The 25,120-nt window shown below is 47.1% G+C and overlaps 1 protein-coding gene across 5 annotated transcripts in view; it reads right to left on the bottom strand.

The window, feature by feature from the left end:
• Nucleotides 1-24,193, bottom strand: part of Nedd4l (NEDD4 like E3 ubiquitin protein ligase) — a 337,346-nt gene extending 313,153 nt beyond the window's left edge. For 2 of the 5 annotated variants that reach the window (XM_042263778.2, XM_076555368.1), the window contains exon 1: nucleotides 23,825-24,155. In XM_042263778.2, coding sequence (XP_042119712.1) covers nucleotides 23,825-23,872 — 48 coding nt within the window. In that variant the 5' untranslated portion in view covers nucleotides 23,873-24,155. Of the gene's footprint in view, nucleotides 1-23,824 lie in introns of all 5 variants that reach the window. The other 3 variants (XM_076555369.1, XM_076555377.1, XM_076555367.1) reach the window with 3 other exon arrangements.
• Nucleotides 24,194-25,120: the final 927 nt, after the last annotated feature.

The raw sequence follows: 25,120 nt of genomic DNA, 5'->3' as shown, positions 1-25,120 counted from the left end.
AGAGGTTGGAGGAAAAAACTTTCACAAGTTGGTTCTCTTCCTCCAGTATGTGTTCCAAGGACCAAAGTCAGGTCATCAGGCTTGGCAGCAAGTGTCCTTACCTTCTAAGTTATCTTGATGGCCCACATTTAATGCTTCAGACACAGTTTCTTATACTTCTTTGAACCTATCTATCATACCTGTTTCTCGTTTTGTATAATCTGCCCAACATCAGAGCTTCCTCAAGGACAGTTTTTAACTGTCTTTCCCCTCCCCCCAACCCCCCCCCCCACATATTGGCCATATTCCCCATCTCTTTAGATAGTGTCTGATTTTATCAAAAACTTGAAATGTTAAGTACAATATAACCAATTCTGGGAATCAGATTCCCCTCCTGCCCAACCCATTAGTTCTGTGGTTGTTTAGTGAGTTTCTGAATTAATCCTGTAAAGCCCTGTGTTCTGTCTCATGTGGCATCTTCAGTTTCTACTTAGTTTTGTGGTTCCCTAATAAATGGACATAGATTTTTCCTTATATACCTTGAACTAAGAACTTTCTAGCCTTTCTTGTGTGGTGTGGGTAGGAGGTACAGAAACAATCTTCTAATACACTCCCAGTTTGTAACTCTACCTTTGTTTTTACTTCCGGCCCCTATAGAGCTTCAAGGTGAGCCATGGGTAACTTCAGGGCCCTCGGAGGTCTTTCCCAGCGGCCACGGACCATTCAGGTTCTCAGAAATGTACTGGTGCTTTTCAGAGTCTCAACAGACATTTCCTTCCCTCTTTGGGGTGGTGGTGGTGTCACTGATTGACCTCAAATAGCAGTATGATTTCAAACATCTATGATTTTTAAATGGTCACTGGTTGCTCTCAACAACTACTCAACAGAGATGTCTGCACAGGGTAAGCTAAGTCAGACCAAATGAAGACCTCTCTTCAGAAAGGGGCTATGAAGCAAGCTATCAGACAGGTCAAAGCTGTGCTCGCTCGCCCTCTCTCTCTCTCTCTCTCTCTCTCTCTCTCTCTCTCTCTCTCTCTCTCTGTGTGTGTGTGTGTGTGTGTGTGTGTGTGTGTGTGTGTGTGTGTGTCAGTGCATCTGTAGGCCTGTGAGTGCATGTGTATGCTCATGTGTGTGGACATGAGTGTGTGCACCCGTGTGTGCATGCAGTGGAAGAGGGGACCAGAAACTGCAGTTCTATTCGGCCCACTGAGGGGCTGCTGGACTGACGGTTTTCACAGCTATCATGGGCGGGGAGGGGGGGTGGAATAAGGGCTGAGCACAAACACCATGGCGCTATCATCTCTACTAAGATCCCAGTGTCTTCCTTGAATAACCATCCTTGAGACTGTTTGAAGCTTTCATATCCACAGTTCAGAAAACTCTGTATTAATAGGCTTTTCTTTCTTTTTTCCATCTATTTATCTTTGCCTTACATTGTTGAGTGACTTGTTACACTTCTAACTCGTGAAACAGAATCTAATAAAATGTATGCTTTATTTCCCCTGCTGCTGCTAGAAATCACACTTGGTGGCTTCTTAATGATCTTCAAATTCTAAAGGTCAGAAGGTAAAAAATGAGAAGGCAATTTACATGCATAGATCTCGTGTGAGGTATAGACACATGGATTTATTTTACTAAAGCAACCATTTTACTCCCAATTTGCAACCTGTACTATCACATGGTTGAACACACACATGCATTTATGCAAGCAAGCACATGCACGCATACACAAAAGATCACTGCAGTCCCGTTGTGCCTCACTTCCTACCCTGACACAGACTGCATTCCTCCGCCACCGCCACAGCCGTCATCGAAGATCCTTGCATGCCGGAGCCAGCTTCCCCGACCGCACGGCTCACCTCCTGCCTACATGGTGCTATACCTAAAGCATCCCCATCTCTAGTCCCACTACACAAGAGCTCCAGTGCACACAGATCCCACGTAAGAGGTGACAATACGTGGACAGCTACAAGAGAAAGTGTGGCCGAGTCCCACGGAGCAAGTCATTTCACTTCCTGCTATAAACGCCCATTTCTTAGCTAACAGACCCAAATCCAAGGCAACTGGACGTGCATCAGGTGTGCATGCACAGTTCCCAGCCAGGTGTGCTAGGTGTACCTGGTAACTGACATGTGCTCCTGCATCCCACCCTACCCCACCCCCGGCAATGCACTCTGCCTCAGAAATTGCTTTAACTGGGGTCTAGAGAGATGACGCAGTAGTTCACTGAGAATGTTTACTTTTTATCTCTTTTCAATCTTTTTGTTTTGTTTTGTTTTTGTTTTTCAAGACAGGTTTTCTCTGTGTAGCTTTGTGCCTCTCCTGGATCTCGCTCTGTAGACCAGGCTGGCCTTGAACTCACAAAGATCCGCCAGGCTCTGCCTCCCGAGTGCTGGGATTAAAGGCGTGCACCACCACCGCCCTGCGAGAATGTTTACTGTTCTAAAGGATGTGAGTTCAGTTATTTGTAACTACACGGGGGCTGCACACAACTGCCTTGGGGATCCAGTGCCCTCTTCTGGCCTGTGTGGGCAACTGCACTCATATATATGTACATATATCCACACACATATACACACAAATACAAATAATTAAAAATAAATCTTAAAAAAAAGTTTTAGCCATAAAAACGTTAATTAGATTATTCACTGTGAATCTGCTGATGAAAAGAAGCAGATATGGAGCACTGACAGAGAACACTGGAAGAGACTGAATCTTTGAGTTTTTTCACTTCCCCAGGTCTAAGTCACCAATGGCATCAGATTTATATGAACATCTGCAAAACTAGATTGCAACATCCCTAAGGAAGATATGGAAACTCGGCCTTTCACCCAGACCTTTGTACTAGTCAGCTTTTCATCACTGTACTGAAGCACCTGAGACAAGAGAAGTGTATAAAGAAGAGCTTTATTTACCTGCCAGTCTGGGTGGCTAAAAACACTAACAGCACGGCACAAGCATTGGCGATTGTCCACCAAAACAACAGGAGCTAACATTCTAAACAGGAAACCAGGTCTGCACTGGATAAGGCTCAAGTTTTCCCAACATCTACCTTTCTAGAACTTACCAGGGTCCAGTGAGAAATATTTTAATCCCTTTCAAGGACACAATGCTAACTGATCTAGAACATTTCACAAGGCTCGGATCCTCAAAAATTCCCTTCTACCTCCCAATATCAACAACATAGGCAGAACTTAGCTTCTACATGGAGACTGGGGTGGGGGGACAAACCTTCTAAGTCACAGCACAGGTTTACATTGGGACTACCCACCGCTTAACTGACTGAAAGCACAAACAACCCACGCCCTAGTTCAATGCAGTCAGTCACAGGAAGAAAGAGTAGGTGGAGAAATGACTGAAGAGGAGGGAATTGAAGAGGGTAAGGGAGGATGCTTGGACACACGAGATTTGTGAAACTGTAAAAGAAAATGTTGTGGGGTATCTGTACACTGTGAAGATGCATTGCTGTGATTGGTCTAATAAAAAGCTGAATAGCCAATAGCTAGGCAGGAGAGTAGAGGTGGGATTTCTAGGGAGAGAAAGAGAGAGGAGGAGGAGGAATCTAGGCGTGCAGGGAGACACCAGGAGGCAGAGGGAAAACAGGAGGTACAAGATGAAAGAGAGGTAACGAGGTAACGCCATGTGATAGAATGCAGATCTACATAAATGTGTCAATTTAAGTTATAAGAGCTAGTTAGGAAAAAGCCTAAGTTATAGGCCGAGCTTTCTTAATTAATAAGAAGTCTCCATGTCATTATTTGGGAGCTGACTGTCAGGACAGCAAAAGATTTGTTACAAGAAAAAAATGTTGAAATTATTATTACTATATTATTAGTCTAAGTGTATGGGTGTTTGCCTGTGTGTACGTCTGTGCACCATGTATGTGCCTAGCACCCTTGGAGACCAGAAGAGAACATTAGATTCCTTGGGACTAGAGATATAGATGGTTGTGAGCTACCATGTGGGTGCTGGGAATTGAACCTGGGTCCCCTGGAAGAACAGCCCTTGCTCTGCTGAGCCAACTTCTCCAGCCCCCAAAGAACAAATTTTTACAAAGAAAACTAAAACAAGCTAGCAACGTCACTGCCTATACCCATTTGATCCTGGGAAGCTACACTTCTTATACTTCTCATTTGTTCTATAGCCATTACTCTTTCTTGGCCAAAACTCAATCACATTTAACTTTACTTGAAGAGTCAGGGCCTTAAATTATTTAAGTACATAAACACTTTAAAAACACATTAGAAAAAAAACCTGAATTCCACTGGATGGGCACAAGATCCAAGTTTACAAATATAAGTTCCACTCCAAACAAGTTCTGCATTTGGTGATTAATTTTAGTCCTTAATTTCCTACTGCACTGAAATCATTGGTAACCTAGTTAACTTCTGTGAAGATGGAGGCTTCAGAAAAGGGTTGACCCCCAAGACAGACAGACAGATACACACACACACACACACACACACACACACACACACACACACACACAGAGAGAGAGAGAGGGGGGGGCGTCAATGGTATGACATCTAAGAAAATGACAACAGAGAAAAATAAGGAAGCAAGAACTGTGTAGAAATTCACCAATAATTTCTGCTCCTTCCCTTTTTCTACAGCCTGAGATACAAGTTTCTCTCCTGATGCAGATTTTCAAAGACAGGAGTATCCACAGGCATAGGCTCTCTCCTCTTGAATTGTGTTTAAACACCAGAACTCTTCGGAGCCTCTGAACTCCACATGCACTCCTCAACGGGAGGTCATCAGCCAATACCTTCTTGGGTCTTCTCAGCTGGGGCTGTCACCATGGAGGCCTGGATCCCATTACAGCCACTGCTGTGAGTAGTGGGCATGTGTGCCATCCCAGGGGATAAATATGGTTTCTGGAAACATCTTTAAAGCTAATTAGTGTCAAACTCAGGGAAGACCACGTTAATAAGGTGCTACTGTAAAGAAGTGGGTCTGATCTAGCAATACAGACTAAGAAAGAAATACAGAGAAACGCACTGGCCCATGGTCACCCCATTCAGAGTAAATACAAGGTCCCCCAATAGCTTTCCTGAAGAGCAGTGCTCATTTGGATAGCCATGTGCAGCCTATCTCTTTAAAAATAAATGGCATTCCTTATTTTATCAACATTCTTATCTAAGAAAAAAACAGAAGGAAGGGGGAAGAGCTGGAGAGATGGCTCAGCGGCTGAGAGCACTGGCTGTTCTTCCAGAGGACACAAGTTCAATTCCCAGTGCCTGCCTGGCAGCTCACAACTGTCTGGTACTTCAGTTCCAAGGGATCTGACACCTTCACACCGATGCACATAAAATCATTAAAGAAAGAATGAAAGAAGGGAGGGAGGGAGGGAGGGAGGGAGGGAGGGAGAGAGGGAGGGAAAGAAAAGAAAGAAAGAAAAGAAAGAGGGAGGGAGGAGAGAGAGAGAGAAAGAAAGAAAGAAAGAAAGAAAGGAAGGAAGGAAGGAAGGAAGGAAGGAAGGAAGGAAGGAAGGAAGGAAGGAAGGAAGGAAGAAAAAGAAAAGAAAGAGGGAGGGGGGGGAGAGAGAGAGAAAGAAAAGAAAGAGGGAGGGAGGGAGGGAGGGGGAGGGAGAGAGAGAGAGAGAGAGAGAGAGAGAGAGAGAGAGAGAAAGAAAGAAAGAAAGAAAGAAAGAAAGAAAGAAAGAAAGAAAGAAAGAAAGAAAGAGAAATGCCATAAGGCAAGAATGCCAAAGCTATACAGAAGACTATGGCAATGTAAAGTGTTGTAAAATGTGGTGTCTAACACGTGGACACACCAACAAGCTGGTGTCTAGTTGCTGTTTGCCTTGAAAAAACACAGCAAAAGTATTTACCTCTTGGGACACGATTAAGGTCATATAGTGGTGGCAAGGGAGAGAAAGGTTGCTAAGGAATGAGAAAATAAGCAAGTCAATGAAGTCTGCTCATTCACCGAGGGAATTTTCGGTACAAACTGCCTTTAAAAGCAAAAGCTAGCCAGGCGGCGGCAGCGGCGGCGGCGGTGGTGGTGGTGGTGCACACCTTTACTGCTATCACTTGGGAGGCAGAGGCAGTTTAGAGGTCAGCCTGGTCTACAGAGTGAGTTCCAGGACAGGCAGGCTACACAGAGAAACCCTGTCTCGAAAAACCAAAAGAAAAGAGCAAAGGCTAGGTTTGGGCAAGATCAACCAACAGTGCGCCAGATGTCTTAGATCTAAATGACAATCTCAGTGGGAATAAACGCCTGGGGCCAGGTAACAATCCATAATCTGAGAAGTCAGGGTGGCATAATAGTCTGTCACCCAAAGAGGCTCCACTACCAATTAAACGCCCCCTCCCTCTTGGGGGGGCTTGTGTGACTTCCTTGAAAGTCAAGATCACATGGAGCACAAGAAACAGTGGCAATAATGCTCTTAATATATTAACAAAGAAGATCTTCAGCTTGCAGGTTATATCCAAAACTCACATTGTAAATTGAAAACATAAGCCAAAAATTTCTCTCTCTCTCTCTCTCTCTCTCTCTCTCTCTCTCTCTCTCTCTCTCTCTCTCTGTGTGTGTGTGTGTGTGTGTGTGTGTGCGTGCGTGCGCGTGCGCGCGCGCCTGCATGAGTTCATATACACTACCCAAGCTAATGACCCAAGTTTGATCCTAGGTCACGGTATCTCAGAAGGAACTGACTCCCAAAGTTGGTATGTATGTTGCACACATGTGCATGCACACACCTATAAACAAAAAACAAAAAAAAAAAAACTTTTTAAAAACAAAATTTAAAAGGCATACATAACTGAAAATACTGATAATGAGATCCAGAGTTCAACCATAACATCTCTGTCCCTAGAGCCCTAATATGATGAGTCACCAAAGAAGGCAACTTGCATATAGAAAGGACCAAATCCAAAGTGTTGCCCAGAAACAGGATGATAATTATTAAGACTGAGCGGCAACTGCAAGCTCCATGCTGGCTTCAAACTGACTCCAAGGGCTCCTTGCCTCTCACAAATCAAACTGTTTACTAGTTCCACTACCTCTTGACCCAGAGGGTTTTGGGGGATCTCGCTTTCACCTCACGCCTTCTCAAAGACACAGCCGGTGTGGATACCGGCGATACTTCACAGCCACGGGGGAGAACTAGGGCTTCCACCGTGTGTTTTTTTTTCATTTCCTCTCACCTTCATGATGAAGGCAGCACACGCTCTCATCTCAAGCCTGCAGAAGGCGGCTGACAACTAAATTATATTTCTTTGACTACCACTGCAAATCCTTAACGGATCGGAAAATTCGATCCACTGCACCGGCTGACTATAAATAGCCAGCCACCCTCCTTCCTGCCACCTCCAGGATGAAACCAGCAACTACTGAAAAGCACTCCGCAAGCCAGCTTGAGCCTTCCTTCCATGGCTGTGAGGCAGAGAGAAGGATGGGGACATTCGTGCCTGACCAGCCCAGGAGGTCACGGGGCTCTCCTGGCTGGCTGGTGATGGTGACAGGGGAAGCGGAGAAGGGATTTGGGGAGAGGGATCTAGGAGGCACACCCTATCAGATTTGGTTTAGGTTTTCACAGAGACCCAAGTTCAAAGTCTGCTTCTGGGCACTTCCTAAGCACAGAGGGATTTTTGGCCAAGGGATCTATCATCCTCTCGATGCCTCAGTTTTCAAACTAAGGAAAATAGTGTATGATCCATTTGTGGATTAATTAGATTAACCACGAAACGTGGCAACACAACAGAGTGGCGTTTCTTGGCCTTTGCTCTTTGCCCTGTTAGCACTGGAAAGCTGGTAGCACTGACAGAAAGCTGTCAGAGAATTTCATGTAAAATATTGAGCAGGCAGCAAGCCTGGTCTCCACCTACCAGATGTGGAGCACTTTCCAGGCTGTGGCAATAACCAACGCCTCTCAGACACTGCCTAGAAGGAAGGAAGCAATTAGGCCCTCCGGTGAGAACCACTGCAGTAGATACTTAATAAACATACACCTTTCCCTTCCTCCCTCCCAGTCCTCTGCAGTTAAGAAACTTGGGGAACTACTCTAGACTCCTCTTTCTTACCTGCGGCTGGGATTTTTTTCCTCTTTGGGGGCCCGCCCCCCAACTCTCAAATAAATACATGGAGACTTATTCTTACCTACAAATGCCCGGCGGTAGCTTGGCTTGTTTCTAGCCTGCTTTTCTTAACTTACATTAACACATGTATCTTTCACCTCTGGGCTTTTACCTTTCTCTATTTTATATATCTTTCTTTACTCCTTACTCCATGGCTGGCTGGGTGACGGGGTGGCTGGGTGGCTGGGTGACTTGGGTGGCTGAACCCTGGTGTGCTCCTCTCCTTCTCCTTTCCTCGATCCTTCCTCTTTTCTTTGTCCCCTTCTATTATTCATTCTCTCTGGCCCGCCAGCCCCACCTATCCTTTCTCTGGCCTCGCTACTGGCCATTCAGCTCTTTATTAGATCAATCAGGTGTCTTAGCCAGGCACAGTAACACAGCTTCACAGAGTTAAATGCAATGTAAAAGGATGCAACACATCTTTGCATTATTAAACAAATATTCCACAGCATGAACAAATGTGACACATCTTCAACAAAGACTCCACAACACTTACCTAATGAGCAGTAACCACATCTAATGGGGTCTATCTCCAGATATCCTCTGCCCTCATCTGCTCACTTGTTTCCACGGTTGTCACTACATTCAGCCAGGACAGCTCTGTGACCTTCTATAGCTATCCAACTTAAATCCACTCTTCCTAGTGCTCCATGGTAAGCTTTACTTCTGTATGGGTTTGTTTATCCAGCAACACTGGAGCTAAGCAAATGCTATACCACTCAGCAACATCCCCAGGCCCCAGGCTGCACTTTAGAAAAGCTCAGACCACAATAGGTTCTTCAGTGACTTCCCAAGGCCCTTCACAGCCTGGACTCCAGACCACCTCTCAGTCCTGAAGAACTCCCCAACACAGAACAGCCTAAAGCTTCCACTCCTGGAACTAGACCATGCTGGTTCAAGTCCTGCCCCTGACACCTACTACCTTCATTATTAAACCTCTCTGTGCCTTGGTTTCCCCCCACTGCAAATATCAGTTGCTACCTCAAAGCCCTGTTGTAAATATTTTGTCTCCTTTAAAATTTTTCTGTTTTAATGGACAAAAAAAAAAAAATCTCATTTATTGTGTATGATTTGAAATATGCATAAGTTACGCTAAATTGAGCTAACCAATACATGTTTACCTGACATATTCTTTTGTGGTAAGAACACTTAAAATGTACTCCACTACTTTCAAGAATGCAATACATATTTTACGCACACAGGTGCCTATGCACCTGCACATGGGTGCACCTGCACATAAACATGCCCACAAACACACAAAAAATAAAAATGGCATTGTTATCAACTATATTTGCCATGTTAGACAACTGGTGGGTTCATGTCTCTACTACAGAACACGTAACACATAATTACATCAGCACTTAGCACATGGACATTTTAGCAGACGGTGGGTGTGCCAGCTAATCCTGTGTCAACTTGACACACAGACTCAAGTTATCTGAAAGGAGGGGCCCTCAATGAAGGTGATGCCTCCATGAGATCCAGCTGTAAGGCGTTCTCTTAATTAGTGATTGATAGGGGAGGGCCCAGCCCATTACAGGTGGTTCCGTCCCTGGGCTGGTGGTCCTGGGTTCTATAATAAAGTAGGTTGAGTAAGCCAAGGGAAGCAAGCCTGTAAGCAGCTCCCCTCCATGGCCTCTATATCAGCCTCCTGCCTCCATGTTCCTGCCCTGCTTGGGTTCCTGTCCTGACTTCCTTCGGTGATGAACAGCGATATGGAAGAGCAAGCTGAATACCCTCTTCCCTCCCCAACTTGCATCTTAGTTATGGTGTTCATCACAGCAATAGAAACTCTAAGACAGTGAGCTGTTCTCAAATTTCCAACCATCTTTGTCCATCCAGGAAATGGGTCTAGGCAGCAGTCAGGGAGCAAGGACAGCCAGGACAGCTGGGTTTCCATAACTGCAGCTGCGAGGACAATTTATTTTTACTTAGAAATTCCGTACAGTGATCGGTGTTCGAAGCTGGGCACCTGTCTCGCTCAGACTCAAAAGTCCCCGTGTGGTCCCCTTTGTCCTTAGCTGCACAGGCACTTCGTGCTCCTCAGATTCCTTCAACCCCGTCTAATCTGTTTTAATATGCTTGTTTCGGCTTTTGCTTTTCTGAGACGGGGGTCTTGCTACTTAACCCGCACTGCAACTCGAGATCCTGCTGTCCCAAGTCTGGAGAATCTCAGGTATTCATACAACATCTGGCTTCTCTTTCTACTTAGCCTGGATTGCTGCTGCTTATGATCCAGATCACCACCACACACACACAGGCTGGGGAAATGACTCAGTCAAGGTATCTGCTGCTCAGCCTGACAATGTGACAGCCTGACCCCTAGGACGGACATGATGAAAAAGCAGAGATGACTCTGGTAAGCTCTCCTCTAACCTACACGCACGCACGCACGCACGCACGCACACACACACCACATGCACACGCACGCACGCACATCACACACATATACACACATACACACCACATGCACACGCACGCACACACATCACACACATATACACACATACACACACACCTCACACCACATGCACAAACCACACACACCATACAAACACACACACACACCACACACACCATACAAACACACACACACCACACACATACACACACCACACAAACACACACACCACACACATACGCTACAACACATATAACACACAAACACACACTTCACACCACATACACACACCCCACACCACACACACATACACACAGTTATGCACACACCATTTAACAACAAGAAGCTCACAGACTTTTGTATCAAAAAGAAGAGATGCTACAAATAAAGCTGCCTGGAAACAGAGAGTTCTTGATGAATGAATGAGCCGAAGGGTCTCGGTTCTGCAACCTGACGCGGTGTGTGGACAGATGGGGGTGACGGCCACACAACCCTGTGAATGTACTCAATATCATGCCTGCTTACATATGGTCAACACTGTCAAGTTTGTGTTGTATCTTATTACCATTTGAAAATCCCTTTAAAAAGCAGGACAGCTGAGCGTAGCAAAGGGTAGAAGAGACCACCCCCCCACCCCCACCCCCCATCAGAGTCCGGAGAAGGAGACATTCACAAAATGCAACAGAGAAGCAGAGTGGGCTCCTACTGCCCCGCAGCAGTCCGGATCCAAACCTTGTCTCTTCATGTGAAGTCATCTGAAAGTTGTCTCAAGGCAGAAAGCACGGAGGAAGAACAGGGCAGAAATAGCTGATGCCAAGACCCAGAAATTCTCAGGGGCAGAGCCTTCCCCTGAACTGAGATCTCTGGCCGGGGTCACGGCCCAAGAATGGGCTGTTAAAACCAAACTTCGCCCCAAACCGAAGTTCTCACAGATCCAATTTTGCCAGAGACTTAACCTCATTGGGTGCTTTTGAACTCAGATGATCAATCTCAAGACCCCAAATTCATGCCGAGCGGGACTCAAGGAAAGTAACTCTGCCAGTGTCTATCCTGCCCAAAAACAGCTGTGAGACAATGACCAAGAGGGATGGCAGAATGGGCATACTTCAGCAGAACCAGAAGCTGGCACCCAGGTGCCCATGGCCAGCACTGTTGGCTCCTCCTATTTCATCAGTCAACCCACCACGTGTTCTCTTCTTCCTGCCCTCACTGGGGTGTGTACAGCTGCCCTTTCTTTATGGATACAGGTTGTATGTCATAAAAGATAAGATTGTTGTGAGTTACCAAGACTAAAAAAAAAAAAAAAATTCCTGCCTGGTACGAGAGAAATACGGTATTGGTGATGGTATCATCACCCACAGATCTTGTTCTCCTGAGGCAAATGTCTGGGGTGTCTTCCTTCAAGAAAGAAAGCATATACTTTTCATGAAGCCAAAGTATTCATTCTCACCCTCATTCTGGCTCTCTCTCCCCTTTCACCCCCATACAGTGCGTGCGTGCGTGCGTGCGTGCGTGCGTGAGTGCGTGCGTGCGTGTTCCATCTTCCCAGGCCCGTGCATGCATGCGTGGGTCCGTGCGTGCGTCCGTGCGTGCGTCCGTGCGTGCGTGTTCCATCTTCCCAGGCCCATGCTAGGGTTATTCTGAATGGGGAATAAGCAAAGAGGTGGACCGTAGCGCAGCACAGCTGACTTGGGCGAAGCTCCGGGGAAGGGCAATAAAAGGCACCCTGGTCCTTCCCCATCGCCTTTTGCTGAGGGATGAGCAGATCGAAGCCTCTATGGACCGGAGGGGCACACACGGCGAGACTTCCTGCACCACTGTGAGAATGAAAGGTCCTTAATCTAAAGAGAAAGCCACGGGATGCCACTCTCTTTCCTCTCCACGCAGTTTACAAAGAGCCTGGCTCTGGCTACTACCGTCCGACACGTAAGGCCTCTGAAGAGAGCGGGATTATAGACGGCAGGGCAGAGCAGAGAGCTCCTGCAGCTCCTTAATGACATCACCGGGTTGGCAGACCTGACCTGGGAGCATGCGCCCTCAAGGACAGAGGAGCAGTGATTATGAAAGTGCAGTGACCGTCCCCGCGACAGCTCCAACCATCTGTGATCCTGCTCGAGTGTCGCCCCATACAAACGGGAACTGGCCAACTCAAAACCCCAAACTGTATGACACCGCCAACCGTGGTCTGTAAACGGGAGACTGGGGAACCATGAGGGGAGCGGGTGGAGGCCACCGACAGACTGAACACACATGAACTGGAAGACTATGCAACTGAGGTAGGGGGCTGATTTGTCTTCCATTAGGAATAGCCCAGTTCTGTCAGCTCCACCCTTTTGTTGGGGAAGGGACATACGCTAGGTCACACCCAACACTTAAAGGGCATTAGCTGAAAGACAAAATAGAGAGCTTCTGGCCACTCAGATATTTATGTGAACTGATACAGCAGAATCCTGCTAGACAGACATCATTAGAACAGTGGAAAAGTCTTTGCGGGATGTGGTGGTACATGTAAGCACCAGTTATTCAGGAGGTTGAAGCAGGAGGATTGCTTTGGCCTTTGAGTTCCAAGGCAAGCCTGGGCAGCAAGATCCAAATAAAACAAAATAAAGCTAGCCAATGCAATCAAATAGATTTATATTAAGAGGTGTAACTCCAAACCCAAGAAAACTAAAATAGAGAACGAGTCAAGTCAGATACCAGTCCATAATCTTTACAGAACACTCAAAAAAAACTTCCGGAGAACATAAAACACTCCTAGAATTAAATGGTTTTCATGCAACTGTCACGCACAGAAGAATGGAAACATAAAAAACAAGTGTCATAGTAGATAAAACAACATCAGTAAAAATATCCAATTTACCAGCCAATCATTTATCCTTTCACCTCCCACTCTGATGGGAGCACCTGACCGGCAGTGGGATGACCTTGGTACCCTGGGCAAAAAGTACAAGGCAAACACATATCCAACTGAGCAAATATCATATCCATATTGTACCAAAGTCCTCTCGTTTTTTTACCTGAACCTTGAAGCACAGGCACGGGGTGGGGGTGGGCTCTTTCTACTTTCCTTTTATGTATTTATTAATTTTAATTATACATATTTATGGGGTATATACAGTATAATAATGAATGTATACAGTGTTGTAAAGATCACTATCTCCTTAAACATTAAATTTGAGATTAACCTGTGGTATAATCATATACATTTATGGACACAATTATTCAAATACAGTATGTGATTACAGCTACATGTACATTATAGGTACTGATCAAATCTAGGTAAACAAAATTTCCATTTCCCAATCACTGCCTTTGTGTTCAGACTTCAAGTTCCTCTCTTTAGTCATTCATAAAATACATACGTTCTCACGAACGATAGTCATCCCACAGTCCTCCCTTATTTTTAAACTTATAAAGAAAAAAGAAAATTTGTTATAGGAACAAAATACAAGTGGGGTAACAAAGAAAGTAAATGTATAAATTATCTGTTAATTCCTTTGCTGAAAGGTCGCTATGTCCAGCTACTAACCTGCCGGGACATCCCTAGCCATTTTTTTCCATGTGCAAACTCTTTTTACAACAGAATTCTATTGTGCCAGTTTTATAAGTCTCTTTTTCTAAGTGTCTTATTACCAACATCTCCATACTAGTAAACATTACTCAGTACTATCTCCTACCCACACCCGACTGCACCCTCTTCTCAACCTCCTTCTGGAAGTGAAGCCAGGAAAAGCTCTCACCCGGGGCTCAAAATGTCCTCTTTCATTAATATTCCCTGGGTGCTAAGACATGACTGCAAGGCAGGCACACCAAAGACCAGCTTCTCAAGGATCCACAGAAAGGTTCCCTAGAGCCCAAAAATCTCCATGGAGAGGTCAGCTCCAAGAGCATGGCACTCATGTATCCTCTAGGGCAGTGGTTCTCAGCCTTCCTGATGCTGCGACCCTTGAATACAGTTCCTCATGTGGTGGTGACCCCCAACCGTAAGATTATTTCATGCTACTTCATAACTGTTGCTGCTGTTGTGAATCGTAATGTGAATATCTGATATTTACATTACAGGTTGAGAACCATTGCTCTAGCATTAGGAAGACTAGGTTAGGAACTGGACACAAACATCTCACTGGGAGAGCGCCTACCTTGCAAGCCAAGACCAAGCACTGGGAAGCCGGAGAGGAGGGGGATGGAGGGGAGGGGAGGGGTAAGGGAGAATGAGGGGAGAGGAGGGGAGGGGAAGGGAGGGAAGAGAAAGGGGAAAAAGAAATAAGAAAGACTACTGTGGAATAATCTTTTTGTACACTGTGAAGATATGCCACTCTGACTGGTTTAATAAAAAGCTGAACAGCCAATAGCTAAGGCATGATTTCCAGGCAGGGAAGAGGATGATGGGAAGAAGGCGGACTCACCAGCTGGACACAGAGGGGACAGACATGCAGGAGGAGAGGGTAAAAGCCACGAGTCACGTGGCAACATGTCGATGAACAGAAATGGGCCAAGTTATAAGAGCTGGTGGGACAAGCCTAAGCTATAGGCCGAGCTTTCATAATTCATAAGAAGTCTCTGCGTCACTTTCTGTGAGCTGGTGGCCCAAAGGAAAATTCTTTTTACAGAAGACAAGGGGGAAGGGAAGGTGTGAACTCAGTGGGAGAACTTACCTAGAAAGGCCCTGGGTTCAGGTCCTAGACCCAAAAACTCATACAAAAATACAGCTAATGCGGTCAGTAAAAACTCAATTCAGACTCCCCGAACTTCTCAGTGACGATGTCTCAAATGCATGCCAAAATGTAAATATAAAACTAAGGGTTGGAAAGGTGGTTCTTCCGAGGGACCTGGGTTCAGTTCCCAATACCCACAGGGCAGCTCACAACCATCTGTGACTCCAATCCCATTGGATGCCCTCTTCTGGCCTCTGAAGACACCAGGCATGCTTGTGACGCACATACATACCCACAGGCAAAACACCCATACACATAAATTAATTAATTAATCTAAAATTTTAAAGCTGCTTAAAAATCTGCCTAACTTCGTTATTTTAAAACTCTCACTTGTAACCGAAGTGCAACTGGGCCAACTCACTGTATCCTCCTCCAGTAGGAACCTGCTGGTCCCTGTTTCCAGTTACAGTTATCACTAATAAAACAATCTCAACCTTTTACCTACAATAGGGTAACTTTATAATGTGTTTGTAAAAACACACTGTAAGCCAGGCATGGCGGTGCATCCATGCAATCCCAGCACTCAGACAGCTGAGGCAGGAAGACCTGGGGTTCAATTCTAGCCTCAGCTATATAGTAAGACCCTGTATCAACCCCCCTTCAGCATGCGCGCTACATACACACACACATACATAGACACACACACATACACACACACAGAATACGACCCAGAACTAGCCTAAGGACCCAAAACCAGCCCTCAGTCATACCGGAAGTGGAAATGTAATTATAAGGTAAAAGCTGTTTATACACACAACAAACACAATAAAAAGCTGGGGTACAACTCAGGGTCTTGTTACTGCAGCCCAGATCCCCGCCACACAGGGCACATGCCCTCTGCCTGGGAGACAGGAAGCAGAAACATGCCAGAACCACCTGACTTCAGCCCGCTGAGAGCCTCCGGTACCTAGAGCCCTGACCAAATGACACAGGGCTGGATGCCCACTCATACCCACAGCAGGACACTTCCCACAGTGTATATGTCCTTCTTGGTGGGACCACTGTCCCAATGAGCCCTTTCATGGTCCAAGTCCAGATGGACAGCACATCACAGCCTCTTTCAAACAAAAGAAAACTCATCCCTGAATGGCCCTTTTCTCTTGGAGAATAGACGATATAAAGAGAATCTGAAGTCTCTGAGGGTGCCTGCCTGCCAAGAAGTCACCAAACACTGAATGTGGTGAGAGCCAGGGAAATCTGAGAGGTTTGACATTAGACTGGGTGAGTTTCGAATCAATGCACGGCTCTACAGTCAGGGACAAAAAGTCAACTCAAGTGTCAAATTCAAACTAGTTACTCAGATGCACGTCGGGCAAATGGCCTTTCTCACTTACGGGCATATAGCAATAGTCAGCATCTGGACCATTTGAATTCAGAGCAAACCTGTATAACTGCATTGAAGTCTAGACAGGTATATCCACCAGCTTCAGCTGGGATCAGAGCGACAGACTTGTGCTGCGATGAAGGATCTCTTTTTTTTTTTTTTTTTTTTTTTTTTGGTTTTTCGAGACAGAGTTTCTCTGTGTAGCTTTGCGCCTTTCCTGGATCTCGCTCTGTAGACCAGGCTGGCCTCGAACTCACAGAGATCCACCTGGCTCTGCCTCCCGGGTGCTGGGATTAAAGGCGTGCGCCACCACCGCCCGGCTGAGGATCTCTTTAGCTGGGCGGTGATGCGGCTCCGTTGGTAGAGTGCTTCACCTAGCACACGCAAAGCCTTGGGTCTGAGCCCTAGAACTATATAAACCAGGCATGGTAGTACTATAATCCAGGAGGATCGGAAGTTCAAGGGGGTTCCAGGCTCCCCAGTAAGTCAGAAGGTAGACCTGGGGGATACAAGAAACCCTGGAGTCCTGTTTCATGAAAAATAAAAAAGTCTTTTTATCAACTAAGATTGGAGTGGTGGTACCTAGTTCCTTCTCGGTGACAAGAAATCACAGACAGGCATACACAGCACAACCAGAAGCATCGGCAATCTGGACACAGATAAGGAAGGCCTGGGGCAGAAAGGACCTCTGTGTGCTGGGATGTTGTGGGAAGTTCTCTCCCCAGATCTAAAAGCCTGCCACTCCGAAGTTGTACACACCCTGGGTAAAGTCGGCCTGGAAAACTCCCAGGAAATTGATGGTTCCTGCTGCTCTATCTATTGAGAATCAGCACTGGGGGGCGGGGGGGGGGGGGGATTAAATAACTGGTTTGTTTTTTTACAGAAAATATTGGTTATTAAATATAGTTTCTATGTTTTTTAATCTCTAAATTATGCATCATTTCCATAGTCTACCAACAAGTGCGGAGCCCAAAGTAACATTAACCGGTAAACAGTACAAACATTGCCACCTATAGTCAGAAAGCAAGAGAATCTGTTTGCATGGCCACCTGCAAGAGAAACATTGTAACAACAGAAGGAACGTTCAGTTTACCCTGCCCACAGCCTTCAGTAATCCCAACACTGGATTAGTTAGTCCAGTATGTGCATCCTCCTTCATGTGAAGGATCAAGAGTTTGCTATAGGCAATATTAACAAATATTTCAAGCAGGGCGGTGGTAGCCCACGCCTTTAATCCCTGCTCTCAGGAGGCAGAGCCAGGCGGATCTCTGTGAGTTCAAGGCCAGCCTGGTCTACAGAGCGAGTTCCAGGACAGGAACCAAAACAACACAGAGAAACAAAACAAATATTTCAAAACCAGGTGTGGCGGCGGCTCAACAGCTAAAGCCCGAGAAGCAGAAAGTCGGGGAAGGTAGTGCAAGATGTCCTTGTCTCTTTAAAAACAACAACAGAATAACAAGCTCACCTAATCAAACACCAGCAAAATTGAAAACTGTGAGAGTCCCCCCCCCTCCTCTGCTGGTCTCTCTTCCCTCCCAGCAAGGCTACTCATCAAAATCCCAAAATTAAGGACAACAACAAAGTCTGTTTAGCTTATCTTTTAACTAAAACAACAACAAATTTAAGGTAAAGTAACACGCTTTCATTCTGTCACATACAGCCAGTTGATTTTTTTTTATTTTGGTTTTGGTATTCCCCAAGGCTGTGGATCCAACCCAGGACCTCAGACATTAAGTCCTGTTTTTTTAAAAATATGAAACACTACACAGGACAGAAAGGTGATAAAATGAGTAATGAACACAGGTTCCTCTCATTTACCAGGAAATCAAGTGTTGTTGCAATAATGTTACATTCTAAAATGATCCATAACTTTTAAACAGTTTTGGTAACATGTAATTCCCATGCAAAACACGTCATCAATTTATAGCCTATAACTCAATGACGTCTACTACAGTAACGGGGATTTCTTCCTTGAACACATTCCTTTTTCTTTTGAACACACAGTAAGGCCATGGAAGCGCCCCAAATTTCTGAAATCAACTTTCAGAAACATGTTTGCCAGGATTAGGTATGCCCACTGTCTCAGAGATGCCCTAGTACCACGGGCTGTCTGTATTCTCCAAGGCAGCTAAAGAAACTGCTATCATCTCAGAATTTCCATTTTGGTACTGTTCTCATCCCTTCTAACAAATTTATCATATTCCTTCCATTAAGATAGCTGTTTTTCAGTAATAAAATAATTCAAACATCCTGACAATAAAACAAAGTTGTATAAAGCCAAAGTTACTCTTTTCTTGGGCCAGGGTTTTATTATGTTAGCCTGGCTAGCCTCCAGCTAACCATCCTCCTGCCCCAGCCTCCTTAGCACAGCCGTGACAGGTGTGTGCCACCACAGCTGGGAACACAGCATCCTTGGTAAAGACGCAATTTAAGACACCATCCTGTCTGCCCACTGAGAACAGGGCTTAGATTACAGAGAGGCTCACAAGTGGGAGTGGACTTGCCACATCACAGGGATGAGGCCCTGGCTTCTAGCTCTAGCATGGCCCAGCAGTTTTTAAGTGGCACCGTAAAGCCTAGGCTCTATTTTAGTTTCTTAATGGTTAGCAACTGTACCACAGACAATCCACACAGTGGCCCGGCCCTGGGTACCCAGCATCTGAGGGATCAGAACAACCCTAACACAGCTCTAGGGAGGATAGGACCCAAAAGACAGTCTAGCTGCCGCCGCACCTTAGGGCACAAACATCATCCACAGAGTGACTTCCGAAAGCAGTCTTGTCCTGAATGACTTCCACGACTGCCAAGATGGTGTGCATACAGGGTTTGTCCGGTCACTTGAGAAATGAGCTTGCCGATACAGCACCATGGAGGCTCTGGCAGACTTCTCCTCCAATGCCCATCAAAGGCTGTTCCTCCCGCTCTAGCCCTTGCTCGGATGCAGGTACAAGTACGGATCTAGACACAGAAATCTTGGAAATGCTAACCCGACAGGGGCAAGCTCGGATGGAGAAGCATCTGCTTCACAGGCGAAGCTATGAATTCACGCCGGAACATGGCAGCCACAATGGAAACCAAAGTCCCACTTCTGGAGACTCTGAAGCCGACCACTCAGAGTAAATCACCAGGTTTCTTCTAAGAGAACTCATCAGTTCTGAAACACCCTTGTTTTGTATTTTAACATCTATGCAATGAAGATACTTACCAAAATTGACAGTAGGTCTCAACTGAACAGCAATATTTGTTTTTCTTCCTCAGTGGCACATCTAACAAGGATGCATCTTACATTGGTCAGGGTCTTAAAACAAAACCAATACGCTATCTACAGCCAAGTGAACCTTAAGTGTTCAATAGCAAGTTTAGAACTACGCACCAATCAGTAGAGACCCCTAAGGTCACAGAGAAGAGCGCGGGCTGAGAGAGCCACACTCACTACCACACAGGAGAGGCATACAAAGCTCCTAACTGTTGCCAGGTGAGAACGGGGCCCCGAGAAGCTACATTTCTCACCCTTTTTTATGAACCCAAGCTTTAACACAGTATGGAGACCACACTCATGGGAGCCAGCCGTCAATTTTGGTCAAGGAGTGTTTGTCTGCGGCCCACAATGCTTAGTTCATTTTCCACCACCATGAATAGCCTAGCTATGAAAACCTTTCAAGAGGCTTTGACGAAAAAGGTAGCTGTAAGCACGCTTGAAGAACCAGGGCTCTGGGGCCAACAGGCCTACTCACTACTGGTTGAATGTTTTCAACCAGTTCGTTTAAGCTCGCTTAGCTTCCATTCCTCAGCCAGAAATGACAGCATACCTCAAGAGTTCTTAAGGAAGCATCAGTTAGGGGACATAGGCTTAAGGCTTAGTCCTCACGCCATACACTTGTTTGTATGGAATAAAAGGTCCGTCCAGGAACCATCTTATTGACGTCAGCCTGACCTTCATTTTTATGCCATTTGCTTCTTTCTAGCCACCAGAAATATATTAAGTGACACAGTCCATCATTTTGTTTGATTTAGGGTTGTGGATTTTAGTTTTATAGTTCGTCTCTTTGTGACAAGGGTCTGGCTTTTAGTCCAGGCTGGCCTCAAGCTCACCATCCCTCCCTCTGCCTCCTATGTACTGGGATACCACAGCCAATCTTTTCAGAAGGCCGTCGTTCAAAATCTTAATACGCCATCCAACAGGAAAATCTCCAAAAGGGGGGGTGGTACCTTTCTCGGGCGTCATGAAAGATTTCAAAAGAATAACAATCATATTCATGAGTAAACCATGCCAAAATAGGCCACAGATGGCCACAAATAAATTCAAACAAGAAAAAGCCCTTAAGGACCCAAGCCAGATGCAAAAACTAGTCCAAACCTTTCTGATTCCAAACCAAATCTGATCCTCAGCCATGAATATGAACTGTTGTTCATTAGCTAATCCCTTCAACACCAGAACTCCTCTGGTGGCGACTTCGATTTTGGTTCCTGATACTGACATGCTGTAAATAAGAGTGGATGTGAATTCAAAATCACCCAAGGATATTCAGCCACACTGCATACATAGCACATACCCCCACAGAAGCAAAACCTACATCTTAGTCCTTCTCATTCAGTACACTAGCCAGACCTGAGGCGGATGCCCCAAGCAGCAGTGTCTTGGCTCTGGCATCCTGCTATGATCTAGGTTAGCACCATGCTTGACCAATAGTAACAGTACAGAGCTCACCACAGCTTTTTAAGATGGGACATGACTAAGTTCATTCCAAATACACAAAGCTTTCTGCCCCCATCAAACATGAACATGTGTCTACTTACAAGAAAACCCTGGGTACGGTGCCTGTTTTTCTGGGGTCTACAAGTAGACTCCTCTCTACAGCTACACGAGTATCCTCGCATGGTACTTGCAGCCCACTAGCGCTCCCTATTTAACACAATTTGACAAGCCTCTGGTGCTGTTCTTCCTTTTATGGGGCATTCCACTTTCAGAGCCTGTTCATTACTCCCATTTGTTTGCTTACAGAGTAATGCGGGAGACACGGCAATGAATGTAACAATTTGTGATGAATACTATAGATGAAGGTGTTCTGTCTGTCTTCGAAGGGCCCCCTCCCTGAACGGAGAGGAACCTCCCATACCAAACAAATACTTTAGAAATATGAAGGCAATCATTTTCTACTGGTGAGAGAAAAATGAAAAAAAAGGCAGGCAGATGAGGCTTATTCTGGATCATATATGATGTGTGGGGAACTAAACAAGACCATCCACAGCAAGGCAGTAATACATAGATATACAGTGTTTCCATCACCTCTTGTTATCCCCTATACAGCCCCTCTAAAGATGTGCAGGAGCAAACAATCACAGGCAAGCCCCCACAGACTCGGTTCTGTGTCTGTGTTCTTCACTTTCACACTCCACACCAGTCAGGATAAGCACTGATTCTCAAGACAAAAGTGGCAAGATGCAGCCGAGGTGGATTCTGACACTGGCTGCCAGCGTAAACAAAGCTTTGCACCCACAGCAGTTGACAGGAGGGATTCCTTTAGGCAGATGCCAGATGCATTTTCCAAAACAGCCTTAAACTATTTCTTTCAGGGAGCTTTTAAAAATAAACATGTTATTTTTAAAAATTAAGAGACCCTAAGATGAAACGCAGCTGTCTTCATCCCCCTTGATACCTCATCCAGGGAGCCCTTTGTTCAGGAACGTCTGTATCTCAGCACCTCCAAGAGCTCCCTCTGACTGCCCTCCAGCTCCAGACAAGGAGCTGGGAGGAGAATCCCCTGGGTAAACAAAACAAGTCTACTCTCACCCATCCCCAGGTAATACACACACACACACACACACACACACACACACACACACACACAAATTTATTTTACACAACCATGGTAAATAATCAAAAACACATCACACATTATTTGCATTGTGATCATTCTTTGATAAAATAAGCAATTCAGCAAGCACTATCAAAAAATAAAATCAACCCCTACAGGCCCTGCCTACCACACTTGGGCGGAATACACACACACACACACACAAGCCACAGTAGGAAAGCTGTGAAAGACACACACACACACACACACACACACACACACACACACACACACACACACACACACACCATGCCAGTAGGGAAGCTGCTGAAAGCAAAACCATAGCGTGAATCTGTCTCAGATAATAGACTCTCTTTAAACCCCACCCCCATCACCAGAGAAAGAGGGAGCCTCAGAAAGAAAGGAGCGAGGGTAAGAAAGAGAAATCGAGAAAGCCCAAATTTCCAGGCATCCACTTTTCATGAAATGCACAACCAGGATAGGAAATACCTCCCTGCTGAGTAATGCTTCATGGGTTGTAAATTCACCTCTCCAAAGGGGAACCAGACCTGGGCGCGCACCCCGCCAGATGGCGGACCACTCCTACCTGCTCCATCCAGCCTGCCTGTCACTCCGCGCCCGCGACAGGCCTCCCACCCCCCTTTTTGGCAGAGCCACACACCAATAAGAGTCGAGAAGGGCTGGTCGAGCAAGGGCTGAGCTGTGATTTAGCAGGATCGTTTCAAAAGGGGGAGTGGGGACCGCGATGAGCGAGTGAGGTTTTTTAAAAACAAAGCCCTCTCTCCAGTCACACCGACCGTTTGGGGGTGTGGCTTATTTCATTTCGTTTTATTAATAAAAGAGATCAATGGAGCTTTCTTCTCTCCACCCACCCGGGAGGTGCGGGCTAAGAATCCTCTGGACGGGGAACAAACGGCAGGGCTGCAAGCTTTCCCTAAGTTTCCTGCAACACCTGCCTCCTTCTCGGATCACCTCCACACACCAAAACAGGCGAGTCGGGAACGCACAATCCCAGCTCCAGACTTTGCAAGACCCAGGGGCGACGGCACACAACTCTCCGGGCGTCCCCAACTCTCTCCGGGATCTGCACACATCCGCTGCCGAGCGCCCACTAGCAAGAGAAGTCCCAGGAGGAGACACCAACCAGGCTCCTCATCCTCAGCAATCCCCAGATCGCCTGCGCCACGCAGAGACCCCTGAAGCGACCCAGACGTGACACACGTCACGGACTCCTGGCTGCAGGGGCATGACCAGGAAAGTTGCCCAACAGCCCCCCAAGAGACGCCGTTTGCAGAGGAAAGGGACCCGCGGGGCAGCGGCTCACGCGGCCTCCGCCCACCCCGAGAGCCCCGGGCAGAGGAGCGCACCGCCCGGGTGAGGAGAGAGGACCAAGTCACCCACCGCTCGGGACCGCTCTGGGTCACCCGGATTCCGGGACCCACTGCTGGCAGAGGAAGCACACAGCGGAGTGGCCTCGTCCCCTCCCCACAGCGCTCTGGGCAGGAACTCACCTCCTCTTCCGAAAGTCCGTAGACGGGCTCCCCGAGCCCGGTCGCCATGGAGCCGGTGCCCCGCGCGGGGTCCTAGACGCTGCGACCGGCTCAAATGCGTCGCGGAGACGCGACCCTCTGTCCTTCTGCGCCGCCCGGCGGGGAAGGGCCGGCAGGTGAGGCTGCACCCGGCCCCGGCGCCGCTTCCTCCCGGAAGGCTGCGGGGACGCGCGGACTGGCGGCTCCGAGAGCGCGCCGAACGGCGGCTGACCGAGCACTCGCTCGCTCGCTCTCTCTCTCCCTCTCTGCTCAGCGCTGAGCCCGCCGGGCTCCCGCCCCCGCCGCTGGCTCTCCCGGCCTCCCCGAGCCCGCTCAGCGATCCCCGGGACCCGCGCGCCCGCCCCTCGCCTGCTCCGCCCGGCCCCGCTCTCCCCGCCCCGCCTGCGCCGCCCGGCGCCCACGGGGACCCTCCCGCTCGCCGGGGCGGGCACTCGCGCCCCCCAAGCCAATCACAGGCCGGGCTGGGGGGCGGGCCGCGGGGGTGGTAGTGTTTCGCCCCACGCCCACCCCACCCCCGCGCCTCCTGGGTCACCCGCTGCAGAGTGCTGAGCTGGGGCGCGCCCTGGCGGGCTGGGCCTGCCGGGCTGACCCTCCTCCTTGCCCCGCTTCCCTCTGTCTTGGGGATCCAGTGGACTGGACCTTGGGGGGGTGGACCATGAAGACACCGAGCAAACAACAACAAAACCACTGCTTCCGTCTTTATCTGTCTTTTTTTCTTCTTAACCCAGAGTCCCCAGGAGCGTTTAAAGAGGGCGACGATGCATGTTTCTAGACCCCCTTTAAATTCTTGGCCGCTATGGCAGGCCAGACTTGGCTAACCGCTTCAGCTCCCCAAAGCGATTCGCCTGGCTGGGCGGCCAGCCTAAGAGAGGCTGCCCCGGTGTGGCCGCGAGTCGCCATTGCCGATGTCAACTCTGCTGGGAACAAAACCAACTCTGCGCCCGCGCTCAGTACACACCCACCCACTTGAAACCCGGCTGCCTGGTTCTTTGATAAAAGCTTTTTTTTTTTTTTTTTTTTTTTGTGAGGCACAACGTGAAATACCAAATTCAAGTTTAAGTTTGTCCTTTACATATGCAAACGATGGAGACGTCTTATTAGCCACCGTGGGAGTCTTCCCACATTTCCAGATAGGGAATTTCTCTAGCAAACCCTTCATTTAATCTTTCGATGTACAGGAATACAAGAGGCTACTTTAAATAAGTTAAGAGAAATTCGTCACTGTTACTTTTTTCAAGAAGCCTTTCCTAAGAGCCA

This window comes from Peromyscus maniculatus, chromosome 19, assembly GCF_049852395.1.
Source record: "Peromyscus maniculatus bairdii isolate BWxNUB_F1_BW_parent chromosome 19, HU_Pman_BW_mat_3.1, whole genome shotgun sequence".
Taxonomy (NCBI): Eukaryota; Metazoa; Chordata; class Mammalia; order Rodentia; family Cricetidae; genus Peromyscus; species Peromyscus maniculatus.
Note: the sequence above shows the minus strand (reverse complement) of the source record. Positions and strands in the feature narration are given on the sequence as shown.